The following is a 24,026-nucleotide window of genomic DNA, read 5'->3' as shown; positions in this document are numbered from 1 at the left end:
CATCTTGCATTATGAACGGTTCTAAAATGGCATTTTAACTTCGCAGATCAGACATCAGGGATAAAAATAAAGCCGGTTTGTGATCAGGTCTGAAACTCTTAGTCAATGGTATATCATTATTTTAAATACACACATACACAGACATTGTTGAGTTGAAAATGATGCACCAAGATGCAATGATTGTGCAAGATGCAAGGGCAATATAATGGGTGTTTTGGGAATCTGAGCCCATGTAGAGCAGCTAGTTAGTGAAGATGCTGTTGTATAGTGAAGATACTGTTGTATTTTCTTTAAACCTGTTGGTTTACTCGCCCAAAATTAACAATAACATTTAAAAGATCACATCATGTACTTATATGTTAGCACCCATAGTATGCAACTGCATGCAACTACAGTAGTGACCAGTAGGATGATTACATTGAAGGAAAATAACATTGGTAATTTATGTCAGAGACAGTTTGGACAGGTGGAGAGACAATAGTGTCACCTATGAGGGATCCAACTAGCTAAATGTCAGGGAAAAGATTGAAGATGTTGTTGCTGGGCAGTAGCTATTTCCCATAGACTACTGATGCCTTAATTACATCTGCACGTTAGGTCTAAATTACAAACTACTGTTAGTATTATTACCGGCATTGGCAGTATTTATCCTTTAGTGCTGCACGGTAATGGAACCCGTATTTTATATCGCATTAAATGGCTGAACTAGATTGAACATATTCTACTATGGAATGGATTTCGCTTTGCAGGGAAGGCACAGATTTTAAACGTAGCAGCTAAGCAACTCCAGCCTACATGGAATGTGTCACAAGTTGAAAGAACACTTAATGGTTGCTGTCAGGCAGGGAATTGGTGCAAAAGCATAGTCAGAACATGCTAATTCTAGAGACCATTGGAGAGCAGGTGTCAGGGAAAAGAAAGGATTGACATCATGCTATTAGTGTAGTAACTGGAGTCACTAGGATGTTTGTCCTATAACCTTTCAACTTAAACCTTACAATAAGATACAAATAACCGTGCCCCATTTGATTCTTGAGATGCTTGTCGAGAAGCAAATAATATTCCTGATTTTACCATTACAAATTCAGTACTACAAGAATCGCAATGCATATAAAGGTGTTGGGCTATGATTTCCCCCTATAAATATTTCTGCATATTGAAAACTCACTTAACAGTTGCTAAACCCTAATTTGGGAATTATTCGCCCATAGATAATTTATGATGACTCGGATGTAACTTAATTATTCACATATTCCAAAGAGCTATGGGCACATCTTCAGACAAAGGTGCTTATGTTTATTAGCAATGAGGCAAGAGTTACAAGTACATAAGTGTTTCGCGCTCTGAAACACTTGAGTACGAGCGCAATATAAATAAAATATCATATCAGAGGCAGAGTGAGTTGCACAAGATCAGTCAGCATTGCTCGTCAAGGGGAACACGGCTTTTAAGGGTTATGTGCTATTTGGAATGTGGGTGAAATTCCGCAAGTGGTGGGGATCTAGTACTTTCCTTTTCAAATTATTGTATGAGCTTCAGTCACAAAGGTGGGATCCTATGCGATAAGTGTACAGCATTGCTTGATGATGAATTTCTATAGTCTCTCACATATTTAGTACACCAATGTCCTACCTGTGATTTGAAATTGATTGCTTTGTGCACAAAATATGTACGTGCAGTCATTATTCCCACTACTCAATATCAATAAGCTAGGAAAGAGAAAGGCAGCTCCTTATGCTGCTTTGTCAGCCACAGATTCTGGAGTAAAAATAGTGGCAATATGGTTTTATGCCATTGCTGTTTCAGATACGTAAAGGGTAACTTGTCTAGAAGTCCCTCTAAATTTCAATTGGTGATCAGGCGAGGCCCTCAAGTAGATTGACTTCAGAAATGACCATTTAGATGGGTGTCAATATTATGTAGATGCTTGAATGCTTCATTAAGGAAAGCGTATCCTAAATGTTGATTTCCATACGGTATGTTTGTCCATGGCTATTAACAACAGGTAATTTCATATTTCTATTGGCAGGTTTCTATTTTTAGCATAGGTCTGGTCTGATGAATGATTACCCTGCATGCACGAATTTCATAATGGTAGGCAAGTGTATATTAGGCTGTCATGTGTTAAGAAGGGGCATTGTAGCTTTTGTAGCTTGCAAACCTTGTGCTATCATTGAAAGTGATTCACGAAACAATCATTACCATCAGTACAGCTCATCACATTTTTGGTAAGGCACCATGATGTGATAAATAATATATTTTTTGTAACCCAATTTGAGATGGCAGAAACAGGGAATCACGACAGCATTCCTGGAAGAATGTGATAGTGGGGTTTGTTGTGCCTGAGACTAAAGTGAGGAGGAGTGGAAATGATTGCATGCAAGGTTTCCAGTTTGAGACGAGGCACCTAGATCAGAGGTGTATATCTGTGAAGTAACCAAACGATTGCACGGCTTTCATATGCTGCAGGTGGCATGTATCTGTTCATACAATTTAAGACATTACATTTGTCTCCCAGGCTAACCATAGCATATTGCTTTCCAAGAAGGTCGTGACCCATTTTAATATAGAAGCTCATGCAGGGAGGAGGCTCGGGGGTAAATTAATTTAGGATGGAAAAAACACGGGGCAAGAATCCTGGCAGTGGTCCAATACATTTAAGATTCTTTGAACCCCGAGAATGACTAATGTAAGTTCAAAAAGCCAATCAACAATGATAACCAGTAACATAAAATAGGGTTATGCCAGCACACATTATTTTGTGGCGTTTCTAAATTGCATGATACTGGCATGCAAGAGGAGACCTGGGCTGATAAAGGGCCGTTGGATTTAGAAGGGTACTCATGCCATTTTGACAACACACAGCCATCCTCTAGAGTACAGAATATAGCTAATCCATCTGTCTGGATCTCATTAATTGTTATATAAATAATCTCCAGAAATCAAATACAGTGGTCTACATTTTCGAGACATTTCTAGTTGTGTGGTTTACAGTAAACAGAAAAAATGTACAATGCAAACAAGGGCCCCAAAAGACAACATTAACAATAGGTATGGTGGAGTGATTACAAATAAAAACCCAGCCAAACTCGGTAAGTCGTATAGTTTACAACATCAACTAGAAGCCTCCCCTCCTACTAGATTGCTCTGTTAATGCAACCAGCCTTGCCCTGTGGCTGAAAGTCAGCCTACTTCGGGCTATAATTCTTGCACATATTAGACTCTGGCAGCGCCGTATACACACACGTATTTTCCCTTGTTAACAAACTTGCGATATGCACTGAACAAGGCGGTAGGATAATAATCAACATATACATTTCATCATGCCCAGTCATTGTTTGATATTCATTAGACACCAGTGGACAGAAACATGCATCCCCCAATCCTGCCATCCAATCAGGAAACATCAATGTGTACCTGTGGTCATTTGAAGATTCTGAAAGCAGTTCAACACGTTTTAAAGGCCACTGACGGTTACAGAAGGTCAACTTGCGATGTGGAATTAACTTCCTGTGTCTGAAGGAAGGAAGCACACAAATGATGAAGGAAGCACACGCATGATCTTCCGTTTGTTGTCCAGACAATGAAACAAAGGTCTTTGCATTTTTATCCCTTAAGCTTTTCTCTATGTTTCCAATTGCTAAGTCCTTCCAGCTCTTTACCTTAATCCATAAGAATTAACATGTGCAATACCATCCACCTTTCTTAAAAAAAAACAATGCCGATTGTTGCATGCTTACACTGTCTGTAATTATGTGTTCCTGCATTCATTACACACGAACTGCACTGATTGAAAAATATGAATTAAGGCTATTCCTATTTACATTTTTAATTTTAGGAAATCACAGTCAGATCTCTGGAGTTGTTGTTGCAATCAAAGTTTTAGATGTGAATGATAACGCACCTGAATTTGCATCTGAATACGAGGCCTTTTTATGTGAAAACGGGAGGCCTGGACAAGTAAGTAAAGGTTTTGTATACACATCATTGCTTGTGAAATTAGTAAACTGATGTTTACGTTCTATAAAGTCATTGCATTTTGCATACACACATGCATTGTTTTGTGCCTGCTTTTAATGTTATGGAATGCGCTTGGAAATTAAGGAATAGATATAGTTGCCCACAATGTATCATCATAAGTCATTTGGCAAGTGTTTTTCTCACTGCGGCCCATTATGTGCCAATGGCATTATCTGATCACGAAGGAGCATAAACCTGTCATTGTTATTGACGTGTCTTCGAGGGGTAGAGATGTAGCTTATTCATGACCTCCGATCAACCAAACGTGAAATTTAATTATCCTCTACTGGTGGCATCACATCATCTAATAGTTGCTTAAGGTGTGGAGAGAGGAAAAAGCAAAGGGTGGGCGTGTGGGGGAACGCAACTTCCCTGTGTAAGCAAATTCGTTAGGGACACATGGAAACTATTAATTCAAAACTGAGTTTGTCTGTACCAGTGCATTAGACAATTTACACAGAAGTTAGCATGTCATTTAAGAAGCACACTGCTAAAATGCATGCCTGGCCAATGAGTTGTCACTTAATTGTGCAATGCAATCAGTTCCAATCTGTATGATAAATTGACCTGGTTCCACTAGGCTATTTCACTACTACCCTCACATTTGAATTGCTAGCAGTAAATGTGATACCCATGACAAGCAGCAAATCAAGGGTTTTGGCCCACATTTGCTTGCTCCAAGCAGCAAATGGTAACATACAAGTACATGAAAGGTACAGGGGCCGAATGGTAATGATATTGTTAGAAATAATTGTACCTTTGGATATCCTGAAGGTATGAATGATACCACATTTAAACACAGATGGGAGCGAGCAATAAACCATGGTCCATCTGTGTCAAGTGGACAATAAGTAGCCAGAGTGGGTTCCATATAGCTCTGGAGCATACCCAGTACATTGTTTGCATCATGCCAGAAATTGATTTGTAAGCTGTTTTGCGTCTGTCATGCACATTTGCTCGCTACTCAGCTAGGAAGCATTGCACTCCTTCGCTCACTTCATGTTTGCTTTTGATTTTACTGATCGGCTGAAATCATATGTGAAAGTGAACAGAATAGTGCATTGGAACGATATTCCTGAAAATTAACCCCCCTACCCCTCCTCCAATTGCCCCACGTGTTGCTTCTTTTATTATATAATGATTTGCTAGTGTAAAGTGTTGAATGCACACTGCCACACTGGTGAGCATTACAAAGGACTTCAAAGGTCAACATTGTAGTAGAAAGGAATACCTATATAGTTCAGATCTTCAAACTTTCAGATTAGCACAACACAAAACCGGGTTAGCAGTATGACCTACCTCATCAACCAATTCACAATGTATCCATAAACCGAGGCATATTTTTCAATTAGAATCACCAAGGAAGGGATTGTTTTTCCCCGCTCAGTAGAATATACTAACATGTCATTTGAATATGCAGAGTTAAACAAGAATGTCTTGTAATGTGGTTCCTTGTGTTTTTGTTGGTTTTCTAATTTATTATTAGTATTTTATTGGTTAAAACCCAGACTAGCTCTAGAGCAGCAGAGCACTGTACAAGGTGTGCGTAGCCATCGTTTGGGCTGACAACCTTTAACAATAGAGCAGTACTGTGTGTTGCAGTCTGAGTGTACAGCAGGATTAGTCCTTGATCTCATGTTGTTGAAAACACCAGGTTATGAGACATTTGCAAAACTGGGGAATTGTGGTGCCATTCCGTGCCGATACCGGAATAGAGTTCTATATATAAGAATAGACTACAAGGACTGGTTAAAGAAGACAAGGGACACAATGTGGGGCCGTAGCCCATCAATTTCAATACCTCCTGCTGTTATCACCACTCAACATGATTGAAGCTTTTTCCCACACTAAGGGAGAAAATTACTGCAGGTGCAGAATTCCATTGGCAATATGGAGCATGACAAATAATAGGCCAGTGTTGACTGCAGCAAGACTGCACCAGCCCAACGGGCCCAGCGTAACCAAGTCCAAGTAGAACAGTAAAACGTTTCAGATCAGTAGAATGAGTGCATACATTTTGCATTTGCAGTTACTCAGAAGTATAGGCTTGCAATTTGTAACCATGAAATGATCTTTAGGCATGTTGGCAAACCCCACCATCGAAGCTTCAAAAAAAGAAACCAAGTAACTACTTTCTCTTTCCGTTGTAACAGTGAAGCTAAAAGATGCAATAATGGAGAGTCCAACAAATGGGAAAAGGTGACAAAGAAATTTGCTGTAAGGCCATGAGCCCAAGATCTTTGAACATAGTTGTAGCAAATTTACCACTGTCACGTTTAGAGTTTGAGGGTGTTCTAGTTTTTGGAATTCCACCCAGGAACTTCTGAGAGATGTGACACAGTATAAACCGTCTGTAATGATTTTCCCTCTAAAGTAGACCGTGGACAATTGTTAAATTAGCAGCCCACTAAAGGAAACTTTATAAGCATACAAACAAGTCTGACGGAAGATGTGTCATTGAGACAGATTTCGCCCATCATGGTGTACATTTAATTAGCACATGGAAATAGTTATTGACCACCTCTCAGCCAATCAGAATGTTTAGAGTGCAGTCAAGAACAACTTGTATGTATGGCATAGTGAACATTCCGTCTTTAGAAACAGACAGCGAAACGACAATGCAATTTCCAGGTTGAAAAACACACCTCCTGTCTGGTGCAACATTTTGTTGCTACAACATGCTATTTAGCATAAGAAAGAGAAAGATAAAACATTGAAAAAGGTTTTCACTTTCTCATACAGAAGACATGTACGTTTACATGACATCTAATGCATGCTCCTGTTAAACCTGTTCCATTTAAACCACATTCTTATTCAAATGCTTAACGCATGGAGACCACTATATTATTTAAATACCACACAATAATATCATATTTATTTTAATAACTCAGTTTGTCTACTTTACTCACTCTTAAAGCGCAATTGTTTTATTTCACCATGAAAACTCAAAAACATGTATTGCTACTACCACCCTGCTAATAGCCTTAGAGACCTTGGGAGGCGTCATTATCATTTGGGGTAATGACATTTCGCTAACTTATGGTCCTCTGCTTCGTGTTGGGCCATAACTTGGGGGCGGGTCATTATCCACAATAACAACCCCTCCATGATCTATAATGCTATATTATTTCCAGCCAGAAACTATTACATTTGGGACAGGGAAAGTGTAAACTGAAAATGTCCACAGATTGGGTCATCATCTGAGATGGGTATTATCTCAAAGTCTGCTTGTACAGCTGTTAACAAAAGAGATTTACCTGAGAATATAAATGCTTAGTACGTACTTTTAAAAGCTCACTGCATATATCTCAACGATAAAGGAGTGACTAGAGAACACACTGATATACACCTATGCATTTTTGAGAAACAGGTCGTTTTCAGCCCCCATGGACTCCAGAAGCAAATTGAATTTGCTCACTTGAATCATGGGGCTACAGGAATATTTATGCACATATTTACTGTGCATTGTGTTCCAAATGTCTCACTCATCTGGTATGCAGACATTCGTTTAAACTGAGATTAGCAATTGAGTTGGGTTGGGTTGGGTTGAGTTGAGTTGGAGGTCAGAAGCAACCCATCTGCCCCCTGGTTTAAGTTCATATCCTTTATCACAGCAGTTAGATGTTTGAAAATGTGCTCTGCTACACCTTTCTTTCTGTCCACCACAGTGGCGACTACGTAAGCAGTGCCACTTCCATCTTAAACATTCATAATTCTGCTGCACCGAGGTGTGTTTCCTGAAACAAGGACATGTCACGTCTCTCTGGCTGAGATCTCTGATGGTCACTTATCTACACTAGACAAGACCTCCACTTTCCAAGAGATACCATTTAATAACTGTGTATTAGAATGAAGATGTGTCAAGTCCCAATGCAGAGCCCCCAAAAGGATATTAAATAACAAATGGAAAACAGAAACAAAACACACATTCAACCCAGCATATATGTAATGTGTATAGTGTGTAAGTGAGGGGGAAGGCCAGAACATCTAGCAAAAATAGGCCTAAAAGTATGCAAAAGTGAAACAGTACAGTCATTACACGGATGGCCAAAGCCCCCTCTAGACTGAGACCTAATGATTCAAATCCCAATAACATATACATTCCTAGCTTCAAACTAGTAAGATATACATAACATGGCAGATAAACCCTAGCAGTTATGTAACATAAACAGGAAGACTGCATGGATGAATAACATGATCACTTGATGAATGAGAACGCCATCAAAAGATGAGCTGACACCAGAGGCATTCTCTGCCAGCATAGCCTACACACCAGCCCTCAGGGCTTGCAATGATCATTGCTACATTTGTGGAATGATACATTGCATCTGCTGTGGTTGTCCTGGATCTGCTTCAATGCTGTCATGGGTCCATTAACTGATGTAGGCCTGAGGAGAATCAAGAGCATCATAAAACAAAGATATGTCTTTATGTGTTATCATTATTTTAGGGGTGAAGAGGCTGCATTTAAAGTTAAGGTATTGCAGCATGCGGCTCTGCTTTAAAAGTCACCTAGTGCGTGCCGTACTGTTGAAGACATCCTGGTTGAAGTAAATATTAGGCCCTGCCTATTTCAGGGGATCCGCATTCTTCTCCACCTGAACAAACATCTAGCACTTGTCCTAAGGACAGCATATAGACAATTAGTATCAATATTCATCTGAAGGTTAGGTTATGAGCACAATGAATATGAACATTGGGGTAAGTGGAAGTAGACCATCTGTTTGGGAAGAGTGTTGCTGAGGACGAACACCAGATAATGCCCTTTGTGGTCCTGTAGGATACCATACATTCAGAGGTCATTCTATTATTGTCTTTTTTCTGTTTGTTGGACCATTTTGATAAGGTTAGTCACCTCATTCGAATGCTTAATCCTGCTGAATATAGCCACAGACACTCTCTCTATTCTCCAATGCAGACATTCACACTTAACATTTAATCAGGACTGACTTGTAATTAATCTTGGTTTGTATTTGTAATTATTCTCATTGTTGTGGTCTATGAATGCTCTCCATGTAGTTAGATCATCAATTAGTTCAACGGGGGTATGCTTCTGAGAGATTTCCCAATTAGCACTTGGATTCTGTAATCAGGAAGACACATGTGTTTTACTTGCTGATTGAGTATTAGCCATGGTGGCTTGAGAAGGACACAAGAAGATGACATGGTATGGTTGTTCCCCTTGGAATCTGGGGGATTGCCAGATTCCAAGAAAGTTCAGTCTATTTGGTATCTAACACACATGTGAGGAACACTTTATGTTGTGGAAAGAGACAAAGAGCAGCATGTGCACAACCCACTGGCTATTTGAACTGGAGAGCAGATGGCAAGAGTAAAGCCAGATATAAAATCAAGAGAGTGGAAGAGTTATCTACATGGCATCATACCTCATCCTTAATTGAATATTTTCATAAATGGGTACAGGGGAAGACAATAAAAGGAAAGGAGCATTGGTCAATTAAGATGTAGCAATGTTTGAAAGGATTGGCTATATAGTGTGGAGTGGGTCTGACATTTGGACAAATGCATACAATATAAGGACCTAGTTTGCCTATTTCCCATTTAGTCTTCGACGCTTGGGATGGAACAAACTTGGTATCAGACATTTCATTGCCCCTGTGGTGGGTTGGTGGAATTCCTTACACTCATTTGTGAAGGGAGAGAGACACAGATAATATTGTTCACCAAGCCACTACCAGATGTTGACCAATGCAGTGATTTGAGAGAGACTCAGAGATGCCAGCCCACATTTCAAAGAGAGGAAACTCAATTAATGTCCAGAGCCCATGCTGCTGCATTCAGTCAACACTGCTATGGGGTACTACATTGCCCAGTTACCTGGTCATTTGGGAGAGGAGATGGGCATGCCTCACATGTAGGACACCAGATCATGTACATTCACTAAGCGTCCCAGAGATTGGTAGGAATGCCCATTCCAGAGTAACACAGCCTGTCACTCAACTATAGGGCTTTACTTACCAGAACACCTCATATGAGAACAAAATATGCAATTGACTGGAATAACTATCACCCCAAGAGAGGAAACTGTGTAACAATGCAGAGGTGCCAAACACAATCCTGAGATTTCCAAGAGTATGTCACACATTCTTATAAAATAACACAAATGGAAGCCATTACTTCAATCAATGTCCTCAACCAATAATCAGATAATGAGGGAATTAAGACCCACACGAGAAATAGCCAAACCCATGAGAGAATATAACAGCACAAAGTAAATATCCAATCAAAGTAAATATCCAATCGATGTCACACTTAGAAATCACCCCACAGCCTCACGGGTATAAAAGGACTATTCATTCAGTGCCTTAGAACCATATGAATCAGATTACCTGACAATGTTCATTTGATACACAGGTAGATTGATGGAAAGATAAGGATGGAAGGTCAGGTACCTGGAGGAAGGCAATCGAAGCCTGGCGTGCGGGGGGCTGGAAGGAGAAGTGGAAAACGTCAAATTCCTTCATTACCTAGAAGAGGAATGCTGACCAGAAGTAACCAACAGCCACTCTTAAGACCTTGGTTGAAGTGAAAGCAAGAATCAATGGCCTTTCACCAGTGACAATTAGAATAAGAGGGAGAAGGCCCATGGTAGGTGGGACAGAGAGTGACAACTGCTTGAAAAGGATCTAAATGAGGGGGAAGAAATACCCAGTAAAGGCAAGGGCTAGGAGAGTCCTTTTGTGAATCTCGAAACACAAGGTCCAGGACGGAATGAATGTGAATCCTGAAACCCAGTGCCTGGGAGAGGCCAGATATGAAAATGGAGCAACCCAAAGTCTAGGTGAGACCTCCTGAGTATCCTGAAATCCCTGGAATAGGAAATATACTAACAATGACTACTGCTTGTTATGTTATGTTGTTTTATGTTATGTTATGTTATGTTATTTTATGTTATTGGGCATTTGCACAGTGCCTTTTACCGTTGGTATGATTCCAAAGTGCTGTGGGTTGAACACTCTCGAGGTCCACAGTCCAGGTCAGCAGAGAGAGTAATGTAGTAAAACGTGTTCGGGTACACTCTGTATGTGTGCAGTCAGTGTCGAATACGTGGTGTGTAGCTGCATACTATTGATAGGTGTGGTGCAGTGGTTGTGTGAGATCAGTAGAATGTGTGCAGCAGGGTCAATTAACTTGGGTATCTGCATTCTGGTGGTGCTGGAGTTTGTGAATGAGATTATGTGTGCAGCTAGGCCGATGGGGGTATAGCTGTGTTCTGAAGACTGTTGAGGTGATTGTGGAGGTGTATAAGTATGTGTGCAGCCAGGCCACATTACTCGACGGGTGTAGCTGTATTCTATTGTTGAGTCAGAGGAAAGTGTTAGTATAATTGTGTGTTTGAGTGTCTGTGTGCTTTCCAGGTGGATCCTGTTCCCTGTTGAGCTTCCAATGCCTGTTGAGGGGGTGGAATCTGCCTTTGGGTTTGGGCTGTTAGGCTAAGGTCAACCCTATGTCTTGTTGGGTCAAATTGCTTTGGCAAAGACTGATGGGTGGTGACAAGCAGATCCATCCCAAATCATGTCAGAACTGTATAGGTGTTAGAGACGTCCTCAATTGGTATTGCTGCTAAACAGCTTCTCGGTAGATAGTTCAGCTAAATACATTCTCAGATAGTTGGGATTAGCAAAGAATAAGTGCTAGATGGTCCTCTGTGTATAGTTCTGCTAAGGGATTTCCAGATGTTTAGGATTAGCAAACAAGGGCATTCCGGGACTGATATCGTAGTGCATATTTGCAGGTCAATGATGAAGTTTATAAGTGCTATTAGTGCTTGGGTTGGTAGTACCGCTAGGTAGATTCCCGGTAGGTAGTTCTGCTAAATACATTTCCAGATAGGTGCATTTAGCACAATAAGTGCTAGACAGCCCCTGGTATCTAGTTCTGCTCATGGATTTCCAGATGAGTAGGATTAGCAAGCATATGCATTTCTTGGACTGATAGCGTAGTCTATATTGCATGGCATTGGTAAAGCTCATAAGTGCGATTAGTGCTTGCGTTAGGAGTCTAGCACAATCAGTCCAGATTATTGGATATAGATATCTTTAGGCCGCAGAGGATAACGTACTCATGGTGGAAGAAAGCAATTATTCAATTCCATCATGTACATAGGTGCTACTACGATTCATGTTATAAGGTCTGGGTCAAAGGCTCCAGATAATGGGGTAAATATAGCCTGGCCTGAAAGTCTATAAAAGGGCCTGGATTGACCTGGATACCACACCATTATTTGGTCATGGTGGTAGGTTGAATAGCCAGCATGTCCCCTTATGCGTTTTTAGGTATAGACCTAGGTTTTGAGCGCATAACAGAAAGCCATGTGGTCTTCGCTGCATCTAATGCAGAGAATTATTGAGTGCCATAAAGTTGCCACCAGTGTCGAGTAAACGGCTCCTCCAATCCTAGCCCAATTGTAGGTGGGAACCAATAGGAGGAGGGCAGTGCTTGACCTTAGGGTGCTAGTTCAGTAGTAAAGCATAATCCTTGCTTGTAGAAATTTGGGCCTGATTTGTGCACCACTCAGTGGGTAATATAAAGGAATTTCAAGGTGGCCATACATCAAATTGGGAGCCAGTGAGATGTGTCCCTTCGTCCCTATGTGAATGGTAGGGGGAGTTTGCATAATCGAGTCTGAACATGATAAGGGCCATTATTGCTGTCAGTCTGTTGGGGTAGTTGAGGTAATGGAAGATGCACTTTAGCAGATAAGGTAGAAATGACAGAAATTTGATGCATTCTTGATGTGTTGAGACAAAGTTAGGTCTGAGTCCACTGTGTCACCAAGGTTTTTGACAGTGGTGTCAGTCCAGGGCTGGTGGTCACTGAGTGAGGAGGGGAATAGAGCAATTTTGTTGCATACCATGATCTCCATTTTCCCTGGATTCAGAAGGAGACGGTTATTCATCATACAGGCTGGATAGCATACATTGGCAATACGCTTGGCGGCTCCAATCTGGATCAATCGACCATCCCTCTACAGTTTTGAAAGTGGCACTGCAAGAAAAGCAAACATGAAGTGACCAATCTGATGACTCAGAGTAAGTCGTCTTGGGCCCCCGGCCTTGATGGGCTGTGCAATCTTTTGATTAAATCTGACATAGAACTGTGGTCCAATGTTCTATATCAACTATTCTCCTGCATCGCTTCCACCCAACTGCTCCTGCAGTCATGGCGAGACAGTATTCTGGTACCGGTATTAAAGAGGGGCTCCTATACAGACCAATGCATCTATCAACTTCTGGCCATGCTTTGTGGTCCATCTAAAATATTTGCAAACATTTTGCTGGAGGAATTAACAAGTTGGGCTGAGATGTCAGATATAATACCATGGAATCGAACTGGGTTCCGCAAGGGATGCTCCACATCAGTCAACATACTAGCTCTTACTACTATAATACAACAGGCATGGAAGATTCAGAGACGGCCAATATATTTGGCATTTGTTGACTATAGTGGTGCATTTGACAATGTTGATCGTGGAAGGTTATGGGGTAGGTTTCTAAGTTGGGGGATCCTCACAGGCCTATTGAAAATGATTATGAAGTTACATGCGGAAACACTTGTCAAAATGCAGCTAGAGAGCAATGGTGGTACATCCTGCTGGATCAACACAAAACTAGGTCTCAAATAGGGCTGTACATTGGCTGCATTGCTATTTGATTTGTATTTATCTGACATGGGGCCAGCCGTAACCAACCCCAGATATTTACCATCATGGAGTTCATTGGCTTGGCTATGCAAATGACATTGTTATCTTTGATCTTACACCATGTGCCTTGCAACTTGCTTTGAATAACCTCCTCTCCTTTTCTGAAGTTAACTCACTAAAAATAAACACCACTAAAACTAATATCATGGTGTTTAATCCACCATATAAAAAAGCGGCACTCATTGTATGGAATCGAAAAGGGGCTTCTTATGAAGTTGTGAATGAATGCACCTATTTGGACATTGTGTTTGATGCAAAGAGAGAGTCTTCCCTATCTGAGAAAGCTACAAGGCTGCAAAACTCACATTGCAGGTGGTATTCGTTCACTTGCCTATAAGGAGGTGGATACTCAGTCGGATCTGTGGCAAAGTTGTACTCGATGAAGATTGCACCCATAATTTGCTATGCTGCAGAGGTATGGGCACTTGGGTTAATAGAAGCTATTTTTAAAATAGAGTTAATAACCTTTAAGCGGGTATATTGTCTACCGCTACATGTGCCATCTCAAATGTTCTATCTGGAATTTGGCCTCGCCTCCATAAGTAAAAATGCATCAAGCTGTTGAGTTGAATTATTCACTGGAAGCTCACCCATGCTGCGAGTAATACTCTCATGGGCCTGCTGTATGAGGTGTTTCACACAAAACCTGACTGCATGAAATCCTCTTCACTTGGTGCCCTTGAACATCTGTCTAAGGTGTGGTTAGGGAAACTTATAACAGACCCACTGGAAATTAAACTTGGCCAATATAAACAGATTATGAGGTCACTGTTAGATGAACACATTCATGAGCAGATGATAGTTGACTTGGCCTGGAAAGCAACTGCAGAGTGCTTTTTCCCATATATACTGGAAAGACAGTTAACGCCAAAGTACATTCAGAACGTCATTGGAAACCACATGATTTGGGTCTACCTACGCATTAAGTTCAATGCTGTTAAAACATTTGAGACTAATTAAAAGTTACTACTATTAATTAGTAACTCTCCCAGGCTTAACTCACTACAACAAGCCTACAAAGCCTTTAATATTGATGGTAACATCATCACAGTGGCCAAGGAGGTCTAAACTCTAGGAGTCTACCTGGACTCATCACTAACCCTATCCAGACAAGTTAACACCATCACTTCATCAGCAGCATACACTGACAAACTGATCACAGCTAGCAGACCAGTCGTAATGACACAAACTGTGCCACATTAGCTACAGCACTCATCTTATCGAGACTCGACTACTGCAACCCTTTGCAGGTACAAATTCCCATAACATCAGGAAGCTGCAAATAACGCAAAATAATGCAATCAGTGCTGTTCTCAACATCCACAAAAAAGACGATATTTCCACAGCCAGGTTGAACCTTCATTGGCTACCAGTAAGTTATTGTATTACAAGCAAAATCCTGTCCGTAACACACAAATGCCGGTCCAACAATGCCCCAGCATAACTTACCAACCAAATCTCCAAAGCTCAGACAAACAAACCCTCTCAATCAGCCTACACACACCTCCTCAGCACCCCAAGATTCAAATTGGAAATGGCTGGAGGTAGCAGTTTACTGGTAATCGCAGCCTAATAGTGAAATGGTATGCCACTGGCACTAAGAGCGGACTCTGGTCATTACAAAAAGGCCTAACATCCTGGCTGTCCGCCCAAGAAGGATGCAAATAACCAATTGTATCAAATTATTTTATGCATTTGCTGTATGAAAATGTGTATTGAACGTAACATATATGTAACATATATGTAAGTCACGTGGCATGATTGTAACATTGTAACATCACAACCACAGCAAATAAGCATGCAACCATATCCTTAAGCAAAGCGCCCAGATGCCCCAGGTCTCAGCTGCACTTTACAAATGTACAAATAAATAAATAAATGAAACCTCAGACTATCGGTTTTGTTGCCATCCTGTATTTGAATCTGTGCGTCATCTCCGTTTTGACTGTGGTGCAATGGCGACTCTTTGACGGAAAGCTATCATAGCTTCCACACTTCAGTCGATAGTAAGCACCAATGAGCTCCTGGATTTATTCATGTCTGGGAACCACAAGGGATCTATAATCTACTTGTACAGTCTATGGAATGAAATTTGGGATGTAATAGCAATAATCAAAGTATGAGCCAACAGCGCAATGTGATTCACACATTTTTCAGTGAATGTATTTCATCCTCACATACTATGATGTGATGTATGATGAGATGTATTAAAAAGTTATTAATTTAACTACAGTAATTCATTTGGGTTGTATTCTGTCGGATTTACTGCCGGAATACCCCCCAACTTGTAATGAGGCGCATTATTTTCCCAGCTGTATTCTGATGACACATAGACTTGCATCATGATATTAGAGAAATCCATTAACAATCTACAGACAAATTATTGTAAGAATATACAGGCTTCACTCTAATGGACTCACACCAGTGACTGTTACTTGGAGTTAATGTCAATATCTCTCCAGGACTGAAATCACTACACTGGCTCCCAGTGGCTGCGAGGATTAAGTTCAAAACCCTCTGCATTGTCCACAAGGCCTTCTGGGGCCTTGGGCCAAAATACCTTAAACTCTCTCTTCCTAAATATCTTCCTTCTCGTGCTCTTCGCTCATCCAACTACCTCAGGGTCAGCCGCTTCTCCAAGCAACGAGCTGGGGGTAGATCTCTCTCCGCAGCAGGGGCCTCCTTCTGGAACAGCCTTCCTGCCTCCCTGAAACTTGAAGAGAACCATCTCCGGTTCCGGAAGCACCTCAAAACCTTCCTCTTTGCCTCTGCTTTCTCTCCCTCTCTCCCCTGCTAAAATCACTGAACCTGCACTGAATCTGCAACTGGCCCAGCCACTCTTCACTGCACTGCCAACCTGCACTACGGGACTGTCTATGTATCCTACAGCCCCTTCTCCCGGCACTTACCTTGCACTTGCCACCAGCTGGCCCTTTTATTTATCTTGTATTCTACTAACCATGTACTGCACTTTCCTTGCACTTGCCATCAGCTGGCCCTATTATTTATCTTGTATTCTACTATCCATGTACTGCACTTTCCCCTCTCCCTTTCCCCTTGCACTTTTTCCAGTCCCCCTACGCTTGCACTTGCGCGATCTGAATGACACCTGGCCTAGTAGGATCGTTGTCTGTCTCCCCTTGTCCCCCCCGCCTCGTCGCGCCTTGAAACACTTGTTCATAGGCGCGTTACAAATGCCATATCATATCATATCAGTCTCTTGATAAATAATGCCACTAACAGAAATATTCTTACATTATAGAAGTCATTTTGAGATACGAACACTCTGAGGACAAAAAAACAGTCTTTCTTAGGACCCGCCAGACATTACTGGCTACATGACATTTGGACACCCCACCCCTTTCCTAGGATTTCAGCAAAAGTCAACCTGTCTTTGTTGGTTCTTGTGCTTGTGTTTGTGGTAAAGCATTTTTCCTTATACAATTCCACACTGTTTCACCAATCTGCACCAAATTGTGCATAGTTACCTGTTTTGACCCTCCAGACGTTACTGGCTACATGGCATGTGCACACCCCACTCCTTTCCCTGGATTGAAGCACTTTCACACATGAGAGGGTTGCATAGAATCGGCAAAACAACAATGTGGTCATAGACGGACTGGTGCCAACACAAGGTCCAGGCCCTAGGATTCATGGTTGTCAAGATATTTTCACCGCAATGCACCAAAACAAATTGCACCAAATCAGTTTGAGGCAACAGGTGGGGAGAGAGCCAGAAGGTCCCAGTATGCAGCACGCCAACTCTTGCCTCCCCCCAACATCTGCTCTGGGGTATGCCAGCCAGCCACACACGCCCATTCTCAGTACAGTTTACTCAAGAGATAAGTTAATAGGAACAGCGACCTACAGGATCAGTGGTATCATGTCTGTCTACAGAACCAATTACTTCTGCTAGTGTAACATAAAGTTATGTCTTGCATAACACATTTGCCAAACACTAAATGACAACATGGTTTAGCCAGACTCCTCTTGTATGCCAAAATGATGAAACATTAAACCTGCGTGGACATTACTCTCTTGGGTTGTCAGTTAGGGACACCATTTAGTTCAAAACCTTTGCCTGGTGCACAAACCTCACATAATTGTATGCAAGTCTATTTCGAAACAATGCTTCTCCCCTGACTTCCAACAGATGTCTAAAGACAACTTCCAGAAAAGATGATCATACTGCAATGCGAGATGCACATGTCTTGTTGGGAGTGTGGCTATCACAATACACTCCTATGGCACTCACTACCTCTTCCCCTTGTTCGTGATAATGATTTCATGATGCTCCACGGTTAATCCCTGACTTAAATTATAGTATGGTGTTAATGGGAACAGCAATTGCTATTGGTCTCTTTCACCCACAGATTCCACCAATCTTGCCATCACCTGAGCAAAATCTGAACCCAGAGAATTCAGATGAATCTCTTTGATTGCCCCCTATTTCGTAAAAATAAAATCACAATGACTCAAACCTGCCAAGACATTTGTGCAGTTTGGAGCAGCATTAAAAAGAAGACACCTCTTCTAAGTATTTTGAGTTCCCAAAATGCCTCACCTTCACATGATTGCTTTGCCTTCCTTCTCCAAACCACCAAAAACGACCTCGCCCGACCCATCACCAATGCAATGTGAATCACCACTGGTTGGATTCATTCAAGAGATTGCTCAGCTAGGCGAGGGCGCTCACTACCCCTGAACTAGTAACTTCTAGATAACCATACAAAGGGACATTGTACCACTCCTTCAGGTAAAAGGGGGCCCCCGTATTTCCACATGAGAAGCTCCAGTGTAGGAACTCTCATAGCAGTTGTTTGGTAACACTCCACCACTGTACAAGAGAGCACGCACAATAGCAATTGCAAAGAATGGGAGGTATGCACTACTCACCACAAGTGACAATGCATCCTCCCAATTGTGACTGCTGCACAAGGACAATTCCATTAAGGGAGATCAGCAAAATGTCCTTCCATTTGATTACTGATTTAACACAAAGAAGCAATGAAGTGTGCTTGAAAGCTGCACAGATCAATACACACATGTCCGATACTTCCAAACCAGTCAGCAGAGATTCCTCGAAATATCCATGGAACAATGGCATTCTCATTGTTGCGTGTTATTATTGCAATCATATTACACTATGGGTTTGTGAATAGTTACAGCTGAAAGGAAATATCTTCCTGACCTACTACACATACATGTGAAGGGCACCCGGTATTGAGCATACTACACACCTCGCAGAAGACATCTGACAGCGTGAACAGCTGCAGCAGGTGGTAATTACCACGTGCTAACCCGGTGGGCCCACAGTCTACAGCACAGAACCTTTTGGAGCAAAGGCTCAACTTCAAGGGGGGGCTGCGATTTATATGTGTCGAGTTCAAACTGAAGTCACCTCTTCCACGAGCTCCATTCCATAATTTGAACATATCTTCTTGCACATTTTCTTTCTGTCTTGATTCAAACGATATTTTAGACATTCGGCAGTAGCTGAAGCAGCGCTAATCCACCCAAGTCATTGTGAAAAGGTCAATGTTTGAACGTGCATCAATCGTTTCACTTGGGCTGCACAGCTCTGCCGGCTCTTCATCATTTTAAACTATTCAATGTTGAAGGAAGTGTGCTTGACCTATAAATGCTGCTCTGGATCTAAATTTAAATCTTAACTTTCTGCTAACATTGGGAACATAATCTGTGTGACACGCTGACACCTGCATACTGTTTTCCCTTCACCCCCGGTGGTGGCACTCTCAGTCTAAAGTTGTACCCATGCACGTCTCCATTTTTTAAAAACACCCCCTTTTCAACATTCATTTTAAACACCCCTAATTCCCAAAATCAAGGAGTCCATAAAACAGTTACAAAACACTTGCACATTTCTTACGTGCACAAGACAATCGGACATCTATGTATTGCCCTATTTGTCTTCACATCACAGAGTTGTTTCACACAAGCATCTTGTGACTTCAATGTGCATGCGTTATTACCACACTGTTTTCATGTCAACAACTAGGACTAGCTAGAAAATCAGATTTATGTGGTGCAGACATTTAGGGCCCGATTCATGGAATATTTGCCTGGTTCAAAATGACTTTGCCCCGCTGAAAAGTGACTTTGCACTACCAACACAAACCCTGATTCATGGAACTGTGCAAAGTGACTTAACCCTGAACAAATACACTTTGCACAGCTCCATGGATCAGGGTTTGTGTTGGCAGTGGAAAGTGACTTTGCACCAGGCAGTTAATTCCGTGTATCTTACTGTGCAGTATACACAGAATGAGGGACTTTGGAATGCTAATGACCCCTTTGCAGTGAGCTGTGGCTTGTCAGGCAAAGGGGCCATTAGCAGTCTCCATTTCGCACTTGTGTCTATCCGAACCCAGTAATAAAAGATAAGGCTTCAAAGAAACAGACCTGAGGAATGTCCTGGAGCCTGTGAAGCCTGCTATGAATTCAGCATCACAATATGTTAAAGCCCTTAATAGGTACCAGCTTACACATACAAACAAAAAAAAAACAACCCTTTTGTTTGTAATTCACATAGGTAGATCTGTGTTTTACACTTCAAAAAAGCACCCCTTTCCTGGTTTTAAGTGACGAGGATGCATACCACACAGCAATTTAAATCCTACCACTGGCCATTTGTCACGTTCAGAACTAGGTGATTGATCTGAAGATGTGTGATTCAGTTCTTTTAAAATGTTATGTGTTTTCTGAAATGCACTATTAGTCACATACCTGGAGTGCATGTGTTTAGACAAAGAACTAGCAACGTTTACTATTACACATTAGCACCCTCCGCGGTGGAACCAGCCAATTATATGGCTGGGAACGTGGGGTTGAACTGCCGGTACAAGCCTGCGTACCAAACCACCTGATGGCCATCTCCCCGCCACCTACCCCCTATCCGATGTCCCATTTTGTTTTCATGGTGGCCATTTTGGAAAGGGATTGTATTTCCTACAGCGGGATGCTGTGCACGTGCCGTTGTAGGAAGGAAAATCCTTTTTTTTAGCACCCTGGGTTACTGTTTTGACAGACTGGGGTGGTAATGGCCTTCATCCCCGTTCAAGCCCTGGAACGGGGACGAATGCCACATTCTGCCAACTTATCAATGTAAAACATTTAAGAAGTAGTTAACAGGCAGACACCATGTGCAAATCAATCGCTTTGCATGCTTATATAATGCAATGGGCCTGATTTACAAAGTGTTTTTCAATAATATTTTCCCATTAAAAACCGTTCTTGTAAGTCAGGCCCAATATGTAAACACCCTGTACTGTTAGAGTATGCAAATAAATTTTTAAAAAAAGGGTCAACAACTAAGCCAGAACATGATCATTTTTCTACAAATACACAAGAATCAAGTGCAACACTGCTGGAAAGTGTACATTTAAAAGTGCAATGGGTGTAACCTGCGGACCGTGCAATCCATTGCTTTTTTTCCTTTTGTGACATTCCTCAAGTCTTCACTTGTGTAAGAGTTTAACAATGTTTTGATGCACCATGCATGACATTTCTGGGTAGAATAAAATTCAGCACAGCAATTTCTTCTTTTATGGTTACATTTACAGAAACGTTGTACTTTTGCACATACAATTTAGGTACGATAACGCTTGGTATTTCTATTAATAATAAACAACATAAGCACCAGGGTGAACTTTGCCCTGCACACTTCTGTATTACAGCTCATGGCAAGCTTATGAATAAGAGGCCAAAGTTGCTTACAGTTTGTGAACTTTCATCAGAATTGCATTTTACAATTTTATATTTTTATGTTGTAGATAATCCAGACGGTTAGTGCTATTGACAAAGATGACCCCAAGAATGGCCACTATTTCTTCTACAGTCTTCTGCCCGAAATGGCCAACAACCCAAATTTCACCATCAAAAACAATGAAGGTAATACATAATGGCAATTCTAAGATACATTGAAGGATGAATGAACGTCAAGGAAGTCCATTAATGTTTATCTTTACACACAAACAATTTTACATGTTATGAGGATAAAAAACAATCACTTTCTGTGAAGCAATGAAACCAATGTCACTCTACTGACAGATATTGTCATCAAAAATCGCCAGCATGTGTGGGGCATATACGTGAGTATCCCAAACAAGAAATATCATGCACTTATGCAAGCAGCATTTCTACCCACTGAGCAGAATCATGTTGTGGCCGGGTTACATATCTACATGTGGGAGTCTGAATACAAAGTAAACCTTCTCCAAGAGTTTATGCTGTAAACATGCCAAGTGACACACTTGCCACTCGTCAATTATGTGTCCATCCTGTTTTGCACCGGAATGCGGGTTGACACCATCTGAAACCCCATCAACTATCAGAATTATCAGTAAATCCCATGGGCACTACCCTGTCGGGGGGAAATTCTCCCGGGGTCGGCTGGGTCGTCCGCGGACCTCTGGGCAGGGAGGCCCCAACTCCTCCCGTATATCCCAAAAGAGATAGAGTATGAGACACACGCAAGAAGCAAGGTGATTCTGCTGTTTATTAAACAAAACGGCAGGGATGGGTCAAGGATCGTACACGTCCGTCCTGACACTCTCTCAACATCGTGGGGCTCGCAGGCCCTTTTTACCTTAGTATGACGCGCTACTTGCGTCACCTGAGAAAGTTAGCAAAAAACCTATCGCCACTCTGGATTGGTTCCCCGAGTGGTAGGGTTAGTATAGCATACGTATAGAGAACGTTGTTAGTGGTTAAGGTTCAGTCAGGTGGTATACTTGGGTTGTCCCTTCAGTTTGATACATAAAAATTGTTACATGAAGACCCCTGAGGATTGGTCAATGTTAATGGCGTCAGTGGTAGGAGCCCCATGTTCTGATTGGTCCACCCGCGAGCCCCCCAGTCTGGGACCATCGCTGTTCCCAGCTCGCGGTGCACCTGTCATTTGCAACAATGTTTCACTATGGGTATGTGCAGACAATGTGAGGATTTATTCATAAGCAGGAAGGCCGACTACTCCCACCGCTGCAGATGTCCATTGAGTCGCTTAATTGTATCTGCCTGTGTCTTGAGACGGGGGATCCAGGCGCCTTCTTCCTCCTGGGCTTGGCTCCATATCAGGTTCGGCTTGGTCACGTGAGGTGGGACCGTGGTTGAGGCAGAATTCTGCACAATTAATATTGCATTTCTCACTGTGTGCCTGGCTTATCTTGCAGGTGTGACCTTGGCGTCGGCTTGCGGTATGAGAGTTTGCAACGTTGTGCCCTTGACTGTCTGCTTTCGCTGGGCTCATTCTGCAGGGTCAGCAACTGAACTCTTGCTCATTCAATGTTCATGGAAGCTTTTGCTTGCGGCCTACTTGGGCCTGGTGCATAGGTGGAACCGTTTGATGCAGAGCGCTTTAGGTTATGGTATCATATTGCTCTATCCCCAGTATCGTGTCTTCGTTATATTTCTCATTATGATGCGTGGGTTTAGAAGAAGCGTGAGCATGCCTTTTTAGATGAGTTCATTGTGCGTCTTGCGTTTCTGCATTTTGAAAAGCCTATGTGGAAAATAATAAAGATGCACGTCCGTGGGTGTGTCGGTCGCCTAAGTCATAGCACTGAGTATGTTCTTCGTGTGGATTGGTGTGGGAGTGTCCGGTGTGTATGTTTGCACGGGTGTGCTGACCGTTGGCTAGGTCGTCATGGCATCTCTAACGATGTGTTGATTTGGTGCTGGATGGTTCAGTCGAGTCCATCCATGCCGCAGGTGTCGGCATGTGTGGGGCAGGCTGGTGGGCAGGCGGGTGGGCACGCGAGTGGGCACATCCGTATGTTCCTGTACCAGGGTATTTGGTCGTCTGGTAGATGGGCAAACTCCTCTCGTGGCGGGTGTCTGGGCCGTGATCCTCTAGGCCAGGGTTGAGAGGGGATTGGTGGGAGCCTTTTGTTCACTTTTCCAACTTCAGTCCTCCCTATGGTCGACTTGTCGACCACAAACATATCCTTTTCCTTATCTCCTCTCACTCTCCATATTTCAGTTACTCCTCCCAAATGCCCATAGTGGTTAACATGGTCTTCAAATGACCAGTACATATATACACAGGTTCCTCCAGGTGTGCAGTATACCCATTTCCCTATGTAGCTCCTTAGATTTCTTGGGTTTTCGAGCTTCACAGATGGTGGGTCCAGGTGGTTGGTGATGATCTGGTTGCGCAACCTCTCTCTCTCTTTTATTATTGTGCCTGTGTGTTGGCCGTCATCTGCTGGCATCAAGGGGTGCATGCCGACCATTTCGATCATCTCGTCTGTGGTGCGTGCCT

The 24,026-nt window shown here is 42.1% G+C and overlaps 1 protein-coding gene across 1 annotated transcript in view; it reads left to right on the top strand.

Moving 5' to 3' along the window:
* Positions 1-24,026, top strand: part of CDH8 (cadherin 8) — a 1,279,274-nt gene that overhangs the window by 1,089,374 nt on the left and 165,874 nt on the right. Inside the window, exons 9-10 of the mRNA XM_069652973.1 lie at positions 3,839-3,960; positions 21,538-21,655. Of these exons, the coding sequence (XP_069509074.1) occupies positions 3,839-3,960; positions 21,538-21,655 (240 nt within the window). The remainder of the gene's footprint in view (positions 1-3,838; positions 3,961-21,537; positions 21,656-24,026) is intronic.

The sequence above is a fragment of the Ambystoma mexicanum genome, chromosome 1p, assembly GCF_040938575.1.
Source record: "Ambystoma mexicanum isolate Mex_15411 chromosome 1p, UKY_AmexF1_1, whole genome shotgun sequence".
In the NCBI taxonomy this organism is placed as follows: Eukaryota; Metazoa; Chordata; class Amphibia; order Caudata; family Ambystomatidae; genus Ambystoma; species Ambystoma mexicanum.
This window is presented reverse-complemented; position numbering and strand designations above follow the sequence as displayed.